Source organism: Crotalus tigris, unplaced genomic scaffold (genome assembly GCF_016545835.1).
Source record: "Crotalus tigris isolate CLP2741 ecotype Arizona unplaced genomic scaffold, ASM1654583v1 scf7180000024277.1505481, whole genome shotgun sequence".
Taxonomy (NCBI): Eukaryota; Metazoa; Chordata; class Lepidosauria; order Squamata; family Viperidae; genus Crotalus; species Crotalus tigris.
The window spans coordinates 300,854-320,390 of NW_024100449.1; the positions used below are offsets into that span (position 1 = coordinate 300,854).

Sequence of the window (19,537 nt, forward strand, 5' to 3'; positions counted from 1 at the left end):
AATGATTATTATTAATGCAAGCGCATTCTGTCAAATATCCTAGCAGAGGTAATCTCTTTCTCCCTCTAGCCCAGGGGTAGGCAACCATGGCTCTTTTATGACTCGTGGACTTCAACTCCGAGAATTCCTGAGTCAGCATAGCTCACGCAAGAATTCTGGGAGTTGAAGTCCACAAGTCATAAAAGAGCCAAGGTTGCCTATCCCTGCTCTAGTCTGTAGGAGTACATCTACAAGGAAGTACAGCAAACTCTGCAAATAAGCCTATTCTAATCTAGAGAAGGACGACTAGAGATGACATGATAGCAATATTTGAAGGGCTGCCACAAAGAAGAGGGGGTCAACCTATTCTTCAAAGCACCAGAGGGCAGGACAAGAAGGAAGGATGGAAACCAATCAGGGAGAAAACCAACTTGGAAATAAAGAGAAATCTCCTAACAGTTAGAACAGTTAAATCAGTGGAACAGCCTACTTTCAGAAGTTGTGGTGCTCCATCACTGGAGGTTTATAAGAAGAAATTGAACAGCCATTGTCTGAAATGGTATAGGGTCTCCTGCTTGAGCAGAGGTTGCAGTAGAAGACCTCCAATGTCTCTTTCAACTCTGTTATTCTGTCTCTCATACTTTAAGTCTTTCTTACCCTTTTTCCAACGGGTCCATCATTCCCAGGTGAGCCTCGAAGGCCTTTATCACCCTTCTGTCCTGGCATTCCAGGGAGACCAGAGGGCCCAGGGGGACAATCAGTGCAAATATCCTAAAGAGGAGAATCATAGTGTTATTGAAGCAGCAGACCATTCTTCTCAAATGCAAGTCTACCTTGACTTTGTTGTATTGAATTATTTATTTGTTTATTTATTTATTTATTTATTAAAATTTATAAGCCGCCCCACTCCCGGAGGACTCTGGGCAGATAACAATAAAAAACACATAAAACATAACAAACAACAATACAAAAACAATCATCCAGGGGTAAGGTTTTATAAACTCCAGGCCTGCCGGAAAAGCCAGGTCTTAAGTAGCTTACGGAAGACCAACAGGGTGGGAGCGGTCCTAATCTCCGGGGGGAGCTGGTTCCAAAGCGTGGGCGCCATCACAGAGAAGGCCCTCCTCCACGGCCCCACCAAATGGCACTGCTTGGCCGACGGGACCTGAAGGAGGCCCAGCCTGTGGGATCTAACCGGACGTAGGGAACTATGAGGTAGTAGGCGGTCTCGCAAATAGCCTGGCCCTGAGCCATATAGGGCTTTAAAGGTAATGACCAACACCTTGAATTGGAGACCAATAGGCAACCAGTGCAGCTCACAGAGGATAGGTGTAACGTGGGTGTATCGAGGAGCACCCACTATCACTCGCGCGGCTGCATTATGGGCCAACTGTAGTCTCCGAATACTTTTCAAGGGTAGACCCATGTAGAGCGTGTTGCAGTAGTCCATTATGAATTGAATGTAAATTAAAGAAGCCTTTGTTTCTGTCTATGGGTCTGTGGCACTACTCATTATAGCCACGCTTTACTATTTTATTCATCTTACAGTTTGGAAAGGTCTTCTGGTGTCTTCCTCATAGCTGAGTTAATGCTTTACTGGCCCCAGTAAAGATGGTCCTTCCAAATGTAGAATGGAAAATTAGTAGTGACTAGCAGGACTATGCACTAGATTGGGAAGCTGGGAAAAAAGAGTCCCACAAGAAGACAATGACAAATGATTTTTATATTGCTACCCCCTCATGACAGAGAGAGAGAGAGAGAGAGAGAGAGAGAGAGAGAGAGAGGGGGAGAGGGAGGGAGGGAGAGAGAGATGTGCTCATGATGTTTACCAAAAGTTAATCTTGACTTGAAGAAGACTACTTAAGAGGAGAAAAAAAGAGAAGTAAATAAATGTACTTCCTTTGTTTTCATGAACATCCTTTGCACATCTACATTTTGTCTTGAGCCTCTCCTTCTTATAATATGCATGCATAATACGTTTTACAAGCATTTTTAGACTTTGATGGTTTACATTAATGTTCCCCAAGTAGTAGGTCTTTGGACACCTGGGGAAAGAACTTACCTTAACGAACAGTCTGATGTCATCAGGGGTAAGGATAGGAGGGGAACCCTAGGAGAAGAAACATAAAAACACCTATATCATTTATGGAGATCATTTCAGAAAATCTGGTTTCAAAGGTAGAACGTAAAAGATCATCTACCCATGGATCAAACGTCTTTTTTTTCCCACACTCAGCCCTTGTTTATTGCATTCAATAATGCTAAGCAAAGATACAGAATACAGTAACTTGTCTGGTCCTGGGAATTGGCAACTTTGCCTCTTTACAGAAGTATCTAAAAAGTCAATCTTATTTTAATTAAGTCTGTCAAGGTCATATCTCTTTCAGCCTTAAAACTGTCTTGAAGAATAGCCTTAAAGAGAAGACTTCTTTCCTTAAATCAAATAATGAAGTCTTGTTCTCATCAAGAAAGACTTTCTTTGGAAAATTCCCTGGGTTTTTTTGTTTGTTTGTTTGTTTTTACACATTTTATTAAATGTACATTTTAAAAACAAAAATGGACATGATTCAACTTCCCTGGCTTCAACAGTGCTATTAGTATTACCTTATGTTACAGAAAGAAAAACAGAAACTTAAAATACATTCTATAACAGGACAGAGTATAGCAAACTGTGCATAGAACATCTGTAAATTTTTTGATAAACCATCTTTCAATTGTCAACATTGTATTTACATATCTTTCAGTTGTATCCTAATATAGGTACTAATAAGAAGTCCTTATGATATCAACTAGTCAATCGATAATCATCTCAGCGATCCTCCTTAACTCTAACCCAGTGGTTCTCAACATTTTAATGCCGCGACCCCCAACCGGTCATAAGTCAAGGACTACTCAACCGGTCGTAAGTCGAGGACTACTCAACTGGTGCAGCACCGTTTGCAGAATGGGACTTTTGGCGGGCTCAGCAGGGCAGAGACAGCCTGGACAATTCCTATTGGCTTTTGAAAGCCAATAGAATGAGACTCTATTCAAGAGAGTCCATTCTATTGGCTTTCAAAAGCCAATAGAAAAAAAGGGAGTAGCACAGCTAAGGAAAAGGGGGGAAAAATGGTGGACTACATTGTTTGACGACCCCCGTGAAATGGTCGTTCGACCCCAAATGGGGTCCCGACCCACAGCTTGAGAACCACTGCTCTAACCAATCGTACAATTTTTTCCAAATTTTATAATACTCTGGATCAAATGTCTTTTTGAAGGACCACATTACTGAAGCAGTTCTCACAAAGGAGAAGGAGCTCCACTACCACTGATGTAAGAGAGTGATAGAGATGTCTACAACATCAGGGGTGGGCAACTATGGCCCTTTTATAACCTGTGGCATTCAATTTCCTGGCTCAGGAAATCTGGGTGTTGAAGTCCACAGGTTGTAGAGGAGCCATAGTTGCCCACCCTTGTACAACATAGTATGGTTTTCTTCTCAGGTATTCACGTACTGTACTGCAGTACAAATATTTGCTTGGAACAAAGTTGTTGATTTCTTAATGAAACGTGCCAATGAAAAGAAAGAGAAGAGAAAGAGAGAAAGGTTATGCAGTGACCTACTGGTTTTCCTGGTGGTCCTCTTTCTCCTGGATTTCCAGGTAAACCCTATAGAAAGAAAGGGGAAAAAAGAATAATAGGGTCCTTGGTGCTCTTTGAACTTGGTGGTTTTCTTGTAGATGTTTCATTACCAAACTACATAACATTATCACTTCAAGGATCTCACAGATGAACCTGAACTTCAAATATTCTCTTCTCTTGGTACCAAATATGGGTATCAAAAAAGAATAGTGTTGTTCATTCATACAATGCAATTACACTCAGGTGTACATAGATGCCAAGTTTCTTTTTTCTCTTTAGCTACAATGTGTTCCATTAGTAAAAATAATTTTCACAATAGTCATATTCATCTAAGTAGCAAGATTCAGGAAGTTATGAGAGCTTCAAATTTCATAGAATAAAGGATTCTTGTGGTCAATACAGGAATTGGATATGTTTAATTTAATGAAAAGAAAGACTAGGGTGACATGATAGCAGTGTTCCAATGTTTGCAACAAAGAAGATGGGGTCAACCTATTCTCCAAAACATCTGAAGGCAGGACAAGAGGCAACAGATGGAAATTAATCAAGGAGAGAAGCAACCTAGAACTAAGGAGAAACTTCCTGACAGTTAGAACAATTAATCATTGGAACAACTTGCCTCCAGAAGTTGTCAATACTCCAACACTTGGACAACCATTTGTTTGAAATGTTACAGGGCTCCCTGCCTGAGCAGGGGGTTGGACTAGAAGACCTCTTCCAACTCTATTATTCTGTACTGTTCATGTCTTTGTATGTTCAGTTTTCATGTAAGATGTTTCTATATCCTATGCTGATGTTCAGGGGTCTCTGCTGAATTCTGGTGACATGATCCTGATGTAATCTGGGGAAATATTTTTTTTAAAAAAAAGACTTTGGAAGTCACCTGGGGGCAATTTGTTGACCATTTCTTTTCTCATTAAAAAGAAAACAGTCCATCGTAACTTGAAATCTTTCCATCTAGGTCTTTGAAAAAGAGAAGAGATTGTATTTAGAGTTTTTCAGTTAATTCATCAATGTCATTTTGCGTAAAAGTAGATTTTGGGAGAATCAATTCTGTCCCCTATTTCTATCTGTCTACATTTTCACTTTCTTTCTTTCTTTCTTTCTTTCTTTCTTTCTTTCTTTCTTTCTTTCTTTCTTTCTTTCTTTCTTCTTTCCTTCCTTCCTTCCTTCCTTTCTTCCTTTTTCTTTCCTTCCTTTCTTCCTTCCTTCCTTCCTTCCTTCCTTCCTTCCTTCCTTCCTTCTTTCTTTCCCTTCCTTCCTTCCTTCCTTCCTTTCTTTTTCCTTCCTTCCTTCCTTCCTTCCTTCCTTCCTTCCTTCTTTCTTTTTTCTTTCTTTCTTTCCTTCCTTCCTTCCTTCCTCCCTCCCTCCCTCCCTCCCTCCCTCCCTCCCTCCCTCTCTTTCTTTCTTTCTTTCTTTCTTTCTTTCTTTCTTTCTATCTAACTGCTGGCTGATTACTGCAATTATCTGTTTCTACTTTGCTGAGCTCAGCTAGAACATGAGACACGTGGGAAGAGAAACCAAGAAGAAATTCACTGATTATTTCCTTCCTGCAAGTTTGCATCATTCTGTGCATTCATCTCCCTTATAAATAGAAAAGGAAAGATTTCTAGAAAGCAATTACTGCTGATTGAAGTCCTACAAAGATGAGCTATGGATAATAAGTTATTCTTTGAATTGCACATCCTTGGGCATTATGAAACAGACCCAATATTATTAAAAGAATGGATTTTTAGTGGCTAATCACATATTTTAAGGCAGGGTTGCTAGAGTCCTGAATTTTTTTTTCCCTGTTGCTCAAAAGTTCCTCTTCCTTTAAGACAGGGAGTTCATTCTATTTATTGATTATATGGGTTGCTTCATCAATATTGCGTTATTGAAATGATTACATCTTATGTTGTAGCCTTCTTTACTTTGTACACTGCTGAGGGATTACTTCACCAACAAGCTATTATTTCACTAACAAGGTAAAAAAAAAAACTGCATTGTCTGTGTGGGTTTTTTTTTTAGTTTTGAAGGGATAAGGAAAACTATGCTTCCTCTGGTCTCATAATTTTTGCTCAACAATCCATTGTATTTCATAAATTAATAAACCATCAGTCTTTTCACTTACATCCTGACCAGTCAGTCCAGGGGGACCTTGGATGCCTGGTAAACCCCGAGAACCCTGGTGAAACAGAAAGAAGGAATTTGATGCATTATTTCTAAGCTTACATACTATATTTTTCTATGTCATGGATGGAGAAACTTATTTGAGGCAAGAATTATCCTTGGTCTTCAACAGCATTCTAAATAGTTATGGTAGAGATCAGAAGGAAGGAAAAAAAACCTCAATAATGTATGCTTCTATAAGCATTAATTACTAATTAATCCAATAATCTCTGGTCATGTGTTTAGTGATTTATCCTCTTAGGTTAAAATTACAGTTTGCCAACAGTTTTGAATGTCACTCTCACATGTGGTTCTGAGTCCTCCTGTATACCATTGATTTAAGGAGAAAATAACTAATGGTCAAAGTATAAGTGATACATAGTAGAATCAATAACCTGCTAAGTTTTATCCATACACTAAACACACCTAGAATTTTATCAGCTTTGCTTATCTAAATTACCCAGACATCATCTACAGAGGTTGTGCTGCTCTGTTTTCTTTGTTATGTTTTCATCACAACAACCCTTGGTATTGCAGTTTTCAACAATGCTTCTATAGAAATTTCATACTTCACCCTTTCAAGTGAATAGAAATTGAAATAAACCAAATAATGAGTAATTCGATAAATTAATAAAGTAAATTATATGTGAAAGCTTTCTTATATAAAATGTCCTGATAGGCAACCATGTCAAAGGGAAGCTTGTCCTTGACAAGCTTGTCTTCTACATATAGGAAGTTTTTCTAAATGTGATAAACTATGCATAATGCTCTGATTTCTAGCATCTGAAAATGCCTTCTATCTAAGGAGGAACCATCATATGGCAGCAAATGAACAGAGTATGGAAACAGAGATGATCAGCACAATTATCCTTTCATGAATCCCATAATAATCCAGCCCTTGAGTATTCTGCTCAAAATGCTCAGAAGTTGTGGAAGGCATTAGGTCCTGGATATCTGTAGATCCTAAGCAATATCATACGGCAGGACATTTGGGAATGTAGAATCAAGTCAATATGAATTGATACTACTAATACTATATGCACCTGGATTTACTTCTATCATTGGCAAACCAAAAGGTGATATAATACAATAATCTTTCCATCCTGTTTCCTACCACATACTACATATAATTAGAAAGACCTACTGTACCGGTGGCCCTTTCTCTCCAGGAGGTCCCACAGGTCCCTGAAAAATATTGACAGTAATCATTCATTTTATTCATTCATTCATTCATTCAATTTTTGTAGCCACCTATCTCAGTCAATGCTTTAATGTGGATAATGAATAACATCGACAAAGCTGGGCACTTAAATAGCAAATGAATGTTACAACAGGGACAAATTCTGAAATTATATGTTCCCTAAATTTCTGGCTAATTCTTTTGAAAATTATACAATTTTACAAACATTCAGGTTTGATACAGAATTGAATTTGAAGACAATGTGATTAAGAACTGAACTGACTTTCCCAATAAAATCCAGAAGAAAATAAATCATAAACTCGACTATTTCCAAACTTTTTTGGATGTCTCTGCACATGGGCAGAATCAGGAATGACTGATTTAAATGAGATTGATTTTGCAAATCTAATCAATGATTTGATTCAGAATATTTGATTCACCAAGGGATTACGTTTGGCCTGTTTTTATTTTATCTGTGGTGAATTTTCTACACAACAATTTTAATGTTAGAATTAATTATGCCACTTGCTTTATTTTTCAACATGAATATACTACTAGTAATAATAGAAGCTACCCAGAAAGTATTAAAGATGCAGGACAAAAAGGGAATTGTTATGACAGATCCTTTATTGGTCAAATAATCAGCATTTTTTTATTTTTATTTTTGCTCCTGGCAGAGATGCAGGCAATTCAGTCTATGTGATGGGAGTGTTGATATAATAATAATAATAATAATAATAATAATAATAATAATAATAATAATAATAATAATAATAATAATAATAATAATAGTAAAGTTGGAAGGGACCTTGGAGGTCATCTAGTCCAACCCCCTGCTCGGGCAGGAAACCCTCCACCATTTCGGACAAATGGCTGTCCAGTCTCTTCTTAAAAACTTCCAGTGTTGGAGCATTTACTGCTTCTGGAGGCAAGCTGTTCCACTGATTAATTGTTCTCACTGTCAGGAAGTTTCTCCTTAGTTCTAGGTTGCGTCTCTCCTTGATTAGTTTCCACCCGTTGCTTCGTGTCCTGCCTTCAGGTGCTTTGGAAAATAGCTTAATTCCCTCTTCTTTATGGCAGCCCCTGAGATATTGGAATACTGCTATCATGTCCCCCCTTGTCCTTCTCTTCGTTAAACTAGACATACCCAATTCTCGCAACTGTTCCTTATATGTTTTAGCCTCCAGTCCCCTCATCATCTTTGTTGCTCTTCTCTGTACTCTTTCTAGAGTCTCAACATCTTTTTTACATCGTGGTGACCAAAACTGGATGCAGTATTCCAAGTGTGGCCTTACCAAGGCATTGAAGAGTGGTATTAATACTTCGCGTGATCTTGATTCTATCCCTCTGTTAATGCAGCCTAGTACTGTGTTGGCCTTTTTGGCAGCTGCCACACACTGCTGGCTCATATTTAACTGATTGTCTACTAGGACTCCGAGGTCCTTCTCACAGTTACTACTATTGAGCATGGTGCCACCTATGCTGTACTTGTGCATTTGGTTTTTCTTGCCTAAATGTAGAACCTTGCTTTTTTCACCATTGAATTTCATTTTGTTAGTTAGTGCCCAGTGTTCAAGTCTGTCCAGATCCTTCTGTATCTTAAGCCTGTCTTCTGTAGTGTTGGCTATTCCTGCCAGCTTGGTGTCGTCTGCAAATTTGATGAGTTCCCCATCTATCCCTTCATCCAAATCGTTGATGAAGATGTTGAAGAGTACTGGGCCCAGAACAGAGCCCTGGGGCACCCCACTACACACTTCCCTCCATATAGATGCAGTTCCATTGAGGACCACTCGCTGAGTACGGCCGGTCAGCCAGCTACGGATCCATCTGGTGGTGGTTCTATCTACCCTACATTTTTCTATCTTGTCAAGTAGTAGGTTGTGATCTACTTTATCAAATGCCTTACTGAAGTCCAAGTAAATTATGTCCACAGCATTCCTCTGATTCACTAATTTTGTCACTTGGTCAAAGAATGCAATAAGATTTGTCTGGCATGATCTATTTTTGACAAACCCATGTTGGCTTTTAGTAATGACTTTGTTTGCCTCTAGGTGTTCGTTGATTCGTTGTTTGATTATCTTTTCCAGGATCTTCCCAGGTATTGAGGTCAGGCTGATAGGTCTGTAATTTCCTGGATCCATTTTTTTTCCTTTTTTGAGGATGGGAACTACATCAGCTCTTTTCCAGTCCTCTGGTAGTTCCCCTGTGTTCCAGGATCTTTGAAAAATATAGTTCAGTGGCTCCGATATCACATCTGCCAGTTCCTTGAGAACTCTGGGGTGTAATCCATCTGGTCCTGGCGATTTGAACTCATCTAGGCTGGACAGGTGCTCCTAACCATTTTCTTGCCTATCTTAACTTGTGTTTCTGTTTTGTTTTTTATGGCACTATTTTTGATAGGTTGGTCTGTTTTTTCCCTTTGTGTAAAGACAGATGCAAAAAATGAGTTAAATAGTTCTGCTTTCTCCCTGTTGCTTGTCACCTTCTTGCCACTTCCACCCACTAATGGACCAATCATTTCCTTCACTTTTTTCTTGTTTTTTACATGTTGAAAGAAGCTTTTTTTGTTATTTTTGACTTTGGTCGCAAGCCTTAGTTCATTTTGAGCCTTGGCTTTCTTCACTTCATCTTTGCAGGCTCGGGCTATTTGCTGATATTCTGACTTAGTTATGTTCCCCTCTTTCCACTTTCTATACTTGTCCTTTTTATCTTTCAATTTGTCAGAGAGTTCTTTATGCAGCCATGCTGGTTTCTTTTGAGAGCTGTTGTTTTTCCTCTTTGTTGGTATTGTGCTAGACTGTGCTTTTATTATCTCATTTTTCAAAATTTCCCAAGCTTCTTGAGTTGTTTTCCCCTTGAGGATTCTCATCCATGGAATCCTTCCCAAGCCCTCTCTAAGTTTATTGAAATTAGCTCTCTTGAAGTCCAAGACTCTAGTTTGACTGTGTTCTATTGGTTGTGCTTCTATAATGTTGAATTCTAATATTGCATGATCACTTCCTCCCAGGGTTCCTATGGCTTCAACACCGTCTATCATTTCATCTCTGTTAGTGAGAATTAGATCCAAAATGGCTAATCCCCTAGTTCCCTTCTCTACTTTTTGGGAGACAAAGTTGTCTGCTAGGTTTGCCAGGAACCTGTTTGATCTTCCACTTGGTGCGGAGTTTGTCTCCCAGTTGATGTCAGGGTAGTTAAAGTCCCCCATTACTATTGTGGTGTGCTTCCTACATACCTTAGTTAGCTGACTAGCAAAAAGTTCATCTATTTCCTCTGTTTGGTTGGGTGGTCTGTAGTATACACCTATGGCAATGTCATTTCCCCCCCCCTTTTATATTGACCCAAATGCATTCAAGAGAGTTTTTATCATTGTTGTACTCTATTTCTGTGGAGATGTAGTTATTTCTTATATAGAGAGCAACTCCACCTCCTCTTTTATTTGGTCTGTTTCTTTTAAATAATTTAAATCCCTCTAGCTGTGTGTTCCATGTGTGAGTTTCATCCCACCATGTTTCCGTAATGGCAACAATATCGTATCTGCCCTCGTTAACCTGAATTTCTAGTTCACCCTGTTTGCTGTTCATACTCTGTGCATTGGTGTATAAACATTTGAGTCCTTTGTGGGTGGCCCTGTGTTTCCTTTCTACATAACCTGTGTGGTGCCTGAGTTCCCCTATTGTCTTACCACCTATTTGGTTAGTGCACTTTATGTGGCACTCGCTATTAGAGGCTTCATTTTGATTGGTAGCAAGGTTGGTATTCTTGTCCACACACACATCTATGCTACATGCACTGATAGCCCTATAGTTTTTAAATTGCCGGGGACAGGGTTGTTCCGTATCAATTAACTCCCTGTCCCCGCTGTTTAGTTTAAATTTCCCTCCAGAAAATCTGTGAATTTATAGCCGAGTAACTCAGTCCCTTTTTTTGATGGATGCAAACCATCTCTTTTGTACATCTTTTGATTGGACCAGCTACTGACATCGTGACTAATATATCCGAAGCCTTCCCCTTTACACCACTCCTTTAGCCACATATTGAATTGTGCTATGCGCTGGCCTTTTCCGTTTTGCTCCTTATACACTGGTAAAACCTCTGAGAAAGTAAGCCTACAGCCTATTCTGCTAAGTTCCTTCCCCAAGCTCTGGAAATCATTCTGCACAGAGAGTACATCTTTTTGGGACAGATCATTAGTGCCAAGATGTACAATAGCCTCCACATCACAGTCCTTGCTGCCATTCTTGATTATTTTAGAAATACGCTTCTTGTCCCTACTGGCAGTAGCACCTGGAAGACACCTGACCTCTTTCAAAGCCTCTGTGTCCTTTCCTAAATTTACATCCCTTATAGTTGAATCACCTACCAGAAGGTAGCTTCTCTTTTTGGGAGCCTTTCTATTCTTGCATGACTGATGTGCAGTACCTGATTCACACTTCTCCCTGTCAAAATCTAGTTCTTCATCTCGGACCACAATCCCCTGCTTATTTGAGTTATCTTCACAAATACCTTTAATATCATTCATGCCCCCAGGGTAGATGACATGGACCACAATTTCAAACATGATTCACCTTTGAAAGACTCATTGAGGTTCATCACAAATTGTGAGTAATATGTTCGATACTTACTAGTGGCCCTGAAAGTCCAACACCTGGGGTTCCTCTATCTCCTGGTTGACCTGGAACACCTGGAGCACCTCGATCTCCCTGACAAGGACAAGTTAAATCGTGCATATATCAATACATTTATTTTCCAGACCTATTATAATAACTATGTTATATCCATCTTACATTAGAAAAGGAGAGAGGGGGGGAGGGGGGAGGGAGAGGGAGGGAGAGAGGGAGAGAGGGAGGGAGGGAGAGGGAGGGAGGGAGGGAGAGAGAGAGAGGGGGGGAGAGAGAAAGGGAGGGAGGGAGGGAGGAAGGGGGAGGGAGGGAGAGAGAGAAGGAAGGAGAGGGAGGGAGGGAGAGAGAGAGAGAGAGGGAGAGGGAGAGGGAGAGAGAGAGAGAGAGAAACAGAAGTAGGGATGGCTAGATTTGATTAAGGTGACTTTTACTGTGCTTCGGCTTTCCAATTTTAAAGTAATTCCATCTTATTCCTATATTTTTATTTTTTTTACAAAGAGTTGTACAAATATAAACGGTGATACATTCATGCGTTTTACATGAATGTCTCTTTAAACTTACATTTTTGCAAATAATTTCCTTACTGGGCAGAAAAGATAGAATTTATCATTAGTATTATTTGCTTCTTTCTTTTTTAATTGCTAAACTACATGTTGGAATTGAAAATTTATCACAAAGACGATTCACATTATTCTTTTTAATATTGTATATGTTATTTCTCAAGATTTAAACACTTAAAATTGAGTGGAATCCAAACTAAAACATTCAGACAAAGTTCAAATTTGTGCAAAATTTACCTTCAACCCTGTAATGGAACCATTCACTTTTAAATCAATATTTGCATTGACAAACTTCTTTTCTGAAATGGCTTTCTATCTTGCAATTAAAAATAAGTCCCGGGTTAAAAAGAGAAAACTGCCCTTTCATTATCAGCCCCCATTGTTGTATAGCTGTTAAGCTTAATGCTGTCCCCTGCTACAAAATTAGAGCTTTTGTGTGTTGCATCTATCAGTTGTTTCTCATGCACTTGCAAATGGTTACAAATGAAGCTGGTTTAAAAATCCTTTTCCAGATTTCAACCCCTTCCTCTAGTTCACTACAAAGATGGGCAGCTATTTCATACCACTATTATCAAAGTCCCTGATTGGTGGATTCCCTTGCCTCCCTCACACACAACTGTGCCAGGAAATAAAGATCCAATTGTCTTCCCTTCTGTGGGAAGAACTTCTGAAAACTTGTGGGGAAAAAGGACGAGTTTCATAGCATTCCTATTGCTTGGATTAGAAAGGCAAATGGGAGGAAGGAAGGAAGGAAGGAAGGAAGGAAGGAAGGAAGGAAGGAAGGAAGGAAGGAAGGAAGGAAGGAAGGAAGGAAGGAAGGAAGGAAGGAAGGGTTATGTTCCTCTGTTGAACCTAACACAAGAGTCCACTTTTCATGGCCAGAAGCCCAGCAGTGACCAAAGATGGACTGAACAGCATTCTTTGTACCAACAGAGGTGGGAAAGTACTACATCTGATTGAGAGACCTTGGGTAGAGATCATATCTGACCAGGGTAGGGGCAATAGATGGCATCCTTCACTCTAGTCCTGCTGAAATAACATCTGGCCAGACCTATTCCTCTGCAAACATGAAATGCACCTCCATCCTTAGTTTATCATAGAATGGCAAAGCAGATATTCACCTTCTGCCCAAAGGGTCCAGGTAAACCTGGTGGACCTCTTTCACCCTAGAAAGACACACAAATATAAAAGAAGTTAATATGATCCTCCCAACTGGAAAAGCAAATACATCCATTTATTAGACCTCTGAAAATGAACATAAATTCTAGCCCTGCTCACTCTCAAGAACAGACATGTGGGGAAATCATTTACAAAGAACAAATAATAATCCCTAACCAGTAGTGGGATTCAGCCAGTTCACACCACTTTGGCAGAACCTGTAGCTAATTTTTTTGTTGCCCAGGCCCAGAATAGATTTCCAGAAGCAGCATCCAATCAGAGAACCGGTTGTTCACATATCTGAATCACACCACTGCCCCTTGGGTGATGAATATGTTACAATGAAACCCTCAATTTAATAGACTTTGGATGGAATGGAAAATATTTTTGTTTGAAATTCTATTCTGAAATAATGGATAAGTTATTCAAAGTAGTCCTGGTGGTCCATTTATATTTACATTAAATTTGGCTATAGCAAAATATTATAAATTAATGCAATCCACATCCTTTCAAATTCAACAGACATTTGGAAGTACCATATAGCATTCTCAAATGGTCCACTACATTGAGGTTCAGTATATTACTATGTTCAGAAAACATGGCACAGTATTTCCCAAAAAATTGGTGCTTTAGTTGCTTAATTCGATGGTCCAGTTCATATAGCTTACAAAGACAATGGCCTACAAACCCACAAACCACTCAAGCCATGTTCACCAACCAACATTTATGTTATCTCAACCAAGCCATGATGTGGCTTGGACAAGAAGTCAATAATCTTGAAGCTGTTTGACACTCTGTTATTCTTAAGAAACCAATCAGGAAACATTTCTTTCGAATCAAGGAAATTATTTTAATTGTATCACTGATAGGGTGAAAATAGTAGTGGGATTCAAATATGTGAACAACCAGTTCTCTGTGTGGATGTCACTTCCGGAAGTCCATTCTGGGCAACAAAAAATTAGCTATCGGTTCTGCTGAAGTGGTGTGAACTGCTGAATCCCACCACTGGATGAAAATGTTTGAATAGATCACAACTGGGATGGGATTTTCTCCTCTTTTCTGACATTTGGAGTGAGCTGATAAAATTTTGTATACCAAGTAATCAGATATTCTTTCTTTTTTGAACTAAACAGAATGTAATAGGGCCTTTTAAATATGAGGAAGCAATTTACATGTCTTCTTTGGGATGGAGACTAATTGAAAGTACTTTCACTTCCTATGTGTCACTCAATCAAATTCCTTTAATGTCCTCCCAAATCCCCCTTTTAGAGTGAGATGGGTGGCATATACATTAAATAAATGAGTAACTATTGTTTGCTTCCTAAAAGCCTCGTTAATATTTAGTCTGCAGTCTTCTAATAATTAGCTTCTCTTTGGAGTCTATTGTACAAGGTGCTTAAGAAATTTTCTTCTTCCAAATTTATACATAAGCTCTGTTTGTACACATCTCACTTAGTTTTAACATTATCTAGGGGTTTGTGTACATCTGTGTGTAGGTGTGGCATAATACTTCTACAAGCCCAGCTTATTGGGTTAGATGATGATTCAGTGTAGTTCATGAACCTAGAAAAGCAGCTATGCCAATCACTAAATCACTGGCAAACACAGTCATTGAATTACAGACAAGATTGACTAATTGCAAAAGCTCACAAGTTTTTGTACTTTCATCTTTAATTTCACAATTTGTTCAACCTATTGTTCTTCCAATTTCAGTTTCTTTGCTCTAATGGTTGCCAGGATGCAGAGGGATACATGCAACCCAATCAAATTAAAACTTGACAGGAATGAATAATAGTAGCAGCATTTCTGACATAGCCTTTTTAATATGCTTTTTCCTGATATTGTGTTTCTGGGCAAATTCACAGTTTATAAGAGAAGGGATGACAGCTGAAAATACAAATTAAAAAAAAATGTTGTTCAGGTAAACCAATGACAAAGTAGAGAACGCTGTGGAATAGAATTATAACTCATAAAATGAGTAAATTGGATCAATCAGCTCATTCTCAAAGTGACAAGTATCTGCTTTTGTTGATCAGTTACTAAGTTACCGACTCTTTGCAACCCCACGGACCACAGTGTGACAGACCCCTCCCCATTCTCCAGTGTCTCCTGGAATCTACCTAAATTCATGTTCATTTTGTTGATGACACTATCTAACCATCTCATCCTCTGTTGTTCTCATTTTGTCTTCCATCTTTCTCAACTTCAGGTTCTTTTTCAATGAGCCCTCTCTTCTCATTAGGTGGCCAAAGTATTTGAGCCTCATCTTCATCTTCAGCCCTTCCAAAGAATAGACAGGGTTGATTTCTCTTAGATTGACTGATTTGATCTTCTTGCAATCCAAGGGAGTCTCCAGTATCTGCTTATACAACTAGTTCAGGAATTAAATTTACCCTTTCTCCATCTCGACCCTTTCCAGGTAATCCAGGTCCTCCAACAGCTCCTGGTTCACCTGTAGGTCCAGGTGGACCTAGTTTTCCTTCCTTACCAGGTTCTCCCTGCAGAAAAAAGCAATGGGAATAGATTGGCAATTAAGATAGGCTATGAGGCACGTAGTACCTTCTACGTATTTCATTAATCAACATCAAATGTTTTCATTCAGACTGGGAAGGACTCTGGATGGCTCACTACTTCTTTCTCCTAAATAGAGAAGCCAAGAAAAAAAACCCTAGAACTTTCTTCTAAAAACCTTGTGGAAATCAATATAAGCACTTCAGTATTTGGATTGGAAATACTTCTTTAGATCACATGGAGTTTTAATAGCCTCATTGTACCAGCTTTCCTTCGAGCATGGAATTTATTCAGTTTATCCATCCATTAACAACTTGTATGACAAAGAAATAATGAAACTAAAGCAACCACCAATGAGGAGAATGTAGGATGTGGGAAACACATCCTTAAGTTATCTTTAACAAGCTTTTATTTTGTGTTATATTATAATCTCCCTTCCCCCCCCCTAGGTCTGAAATATCTCATTGGTATAAAATCACAAAACTGACCTGGAAGATTTGGATATATCCTAACTGTTCACTACTCTCTATGAGCCTTTGAGCATAATGACACAGAAGTAATACAAAAATACTGGCCCAAACCAGTGATTTTGCCATGACGACCATATGTAATGGTGATGTCATCCCAAATGGAGCAATTATATAATCAGATTGTAATGTCTGACACAAGTATGCAGGTTGTGCCATTTGCATGATGAGACCTTCAGACATACATCATCATTTGTCTTCCTTTGTCATCCCTGCATGGTTGGGAGGACCCAATATCATAACACCACCCAATTGCAGACATTTGGAACGTCCACGTAAAGGCTAGCAAAAGGAAGTATGTATCATACATTTCTCTAATTCTGAAGCTGAAGAGGCAGATTCTCAGCCTATAGTTAGGTAGCAAATATGCTATTTGCTTCCCAGGAATGATGACTGAGACCTAATCATTGAAGATGTTGACTACCAATTTGGAGAATAAGGAGCTGAATCTCCAACTTGGGAAGTTGGAGGCTCAAAACCACATTGCTAGCTAAGCAGCCAACATTGAAATGGCTCCTCTAGAGGACAAGGCATTAAATCCTCTAACATTATACAAAGGTTCAAACTCCTTTCCTCTAGTTCAGTGATGGCAAACCTTTTAGAGACTGAGTGCCCCAAAACTGGCCCCGCCCCTGCTCCACCCCTTGCCCTGCCCCTGCTCTGCCCCCCCCTGTCCCACCTGCCCACAGGGCCACTCACTGCCTCCAGGGCTCACTGCAGATCACCCAGGCAGCCCAGCAATGCTATGGCGGTCATGCCCTCTGCCCATGCCCTGCAGCATCAACTGTGCATGATGGGGTGTGAGGGCAGTCTTGTCTACACTGCCTGGCTGCCATGTCCTTGACTGCGCTGCTCCACGTGGGCCATGCTCAGGGGTGACTCTCCTTCAGGGGGCTGTTGGAGAGGAGGGGATCATGGGGGGAGGCGAGGCTGGGTCAATGGCACATGTGCCAACAGAGAGGGCTCTGAGTGCCGCCTCTGGCACCCATGCCATAGGTTCACCACCACTGCTCTAGTTGCAATGTTAGAACTGCATTCCTCTGGCTTCGTATTCTTGATTTCTCCTGATTTCTTGTCCTACCAGCAGTTGTTTGGATTACAGCCTCCAGCCTGGATATGGTAGACTTCTTTGACCTTAGACTATCAGACATTCTCTTCTTGGTTGTGTTTAAGCCACCGCTACAAACTACAAGAAGAGGTGACTTCCCTGCAGAGCTTTCTCTGTGTAATTTACGGCCGATAGCTCTAGCATTAACTGCCATGGCTGAGCTAATAAAACTGAAGAGTGCTAATTGCTATCCTGCTTACTGCTGTTCAGCTAGTACAGGACAATATTTGACATGCACAACATCAGATCAAGGAGATAAAAGACTGTACAGGTAACTACTTTAATTCATGCATAATAAGATTTGCATATTATTTAAGCCAGGGGCCCCAACCCCTGGTCCATGGACTAGTACCAAGCCACGGCATGTGAGCAACCGGTCAGCACAAACAAGCAAAGCTCCATTTGCAGGATTCAGGCAGCACACAAAACCACACATTCTCCTGTCTGTGGAAAAACCTTTCTCCACGGAACTGGCCCCTGGTGCCCCAAAGGTTGGGGACCTCTGATTTAAGCAGTATCTACAGCAAGCCAAATTGATGACCCATACATGGTAATTTTGTCAGGCCAACGCCACTGTAACGTGCTAGCATCACAATGTTTGATGCCAATTATAAGATATGGCATTTCATGTCATTATACAGGCAATCCTTCTCTTGCACCCATTTCATTTAATGACTATTCCTAGTTATGAAAGCACTGAAAAGACTGACTCCTCACACTTACAACCACTCTAGTATCCCCTGGTCAAAATTTGGGGATGTGACAACTGTTGTGTATTTATAATGGTTGCAGCACCCCAGAAACATGTTATAACCATTTGCAACCTTCCCAAGGGTCTTCCAATAGCAAAACCAATGGTAGAAGACAGATTTGCCTAATGACGTCATGATTTGTTTAACGACCACAGTGATTTCCTTAATGACCATGCCAAAAAGATCATAAAATCAGACACCACTCATTTTAATGACTTAGTGATGGAAGTTCCAACTGTGGTCATTAAGTCAAGGACTACATGTAATTCTTTTAATGTTTAGCCCTCCTGCAAATAACCATTACACTTTAGCTGTGGATAATATCTTTTCACCTTTTCTCCTTTTTGTCCATCAGTTCCTGGTTGACCAGTAGCTCCTGGTATACCCTGTAAAGAAAATAATATGCAACAAATCAAATTTTGGAACAGGTTGATTGGGAATTATATGAGCTTGATTCAGGTATGTGAAAAATTAAAGAGATTATTTGCAATAATAAACATGAAGAGCCAGTTTGGTCTAATGCTTAAGGCACCAGGCTAGAAAGCAAGAGACTGTGAGTTATAATTTCACCTTAGGTCTGAAAGCTGGCTGGGTGACTTTGGACCAATCACCAAGATTGTGAGTTCTAGTCCCGCTTTAGGCGTGAAAGCTGGCTGGGTGACTTTGGGCCAATCAACAGGAGATTGAAAGTTCTAGTCCTGCCTTAGGTATGAAAGCTGACTGGGTGACTTTGGGACAATCACCAAGAGATTGAGAGTTCTAGTCCCGCCTTAGGTCTGAAAGTCAACTGGGTGACTTTGGACCAATCAGTTAGGAGATAGTGATTTCTAGCCCTGCCTTAGTTTGGAAAGCAAGCTGGGTGACATGGGGCCAGTCACTATATCTCAGCCCAGCTCATTTCACAGGGTTGGGAGGAGGAAGGTATGTGGAATATGTTAACTACATTGAGTTATTTGTAAAATAATAATAATAATAATAATAAAGGCAGGATGCAAATAAATAAATGAACAAATAAATAAATTAATGGAAATTGTAATGATCACTTTAATTACTTCTCATGAATATTTTGTCAGGGTATTTTTATTAAATATTCCACATTTATTCCTTTATGATGTTTGTACATCATTTCCCATTAAAAACACCTCAAAACTGTTCATCATAAATATTTGTATGCTATATTGTGCAGCAAGTGCTGTACTTTTTCATCCAAGAGCAATTAAAGCCATCCTTGCAGCTGCATGTTGAAGTAAAATATTGCTTTGTGTCTTGCAACGGACTTCAATTATTTTTCAAAGAATGTGACTGAAGTCCCATTGCTCTTTTGAAGCAGAGAGAAAAAGGATAAGAAAACAGCAAGGGCCATTTTTTGCA

General features: G+C 39.7%; 1 protein-coding gene across 2 annotated transcripts in view; it reads right to left on the reverse strand.

Annotated features, from left to right (window-relative positions):
- Positions 1–19,537, reverse strand: part of COL22A1 (collagen type XXII alpha 1 chain) — a 186,470-nt gene that overhangs the window by 41,057 nt on the left and 125,876 nt on the right. For both annotated transcript variants that reach the window (XM_039323548.1, XM_039323547.1), the window contains 9 exons: positions 18,499–18,552; positions 15,662–15,766; positions 13,232–13,276; positions 11,554–11,631; positions 6,901–6,936; positions 5,714–5,767; positions 3,583–3,627; positions 2,042–2,089; positions 637–750 (listed from right to left, as the gene is read on the reverse strand). In XM_039323548.1, coding sequence (XP_039179482.1) covers positions 637–750; positions 2,042–2,089; positions 3,583–3,627; positions 5,714–5,767; positions 6,901–6,936; positions 11,554–11,631; positions 13,232–13,276; positions 15,662–15,766; positions 18,499–18,552 — 579 coding nt within the window. The remainder of the gene's footprint in view (positions 1–636; positions 751–2,041; positions 2,090–3,582; positions 3,628–5,713; positions 5,768–6,900; positions 6,937–11,553; positions 11,632–13,231; positions 13,277–15,661; positions 15,767–18,498; positions 18,553–19,537) is intronic.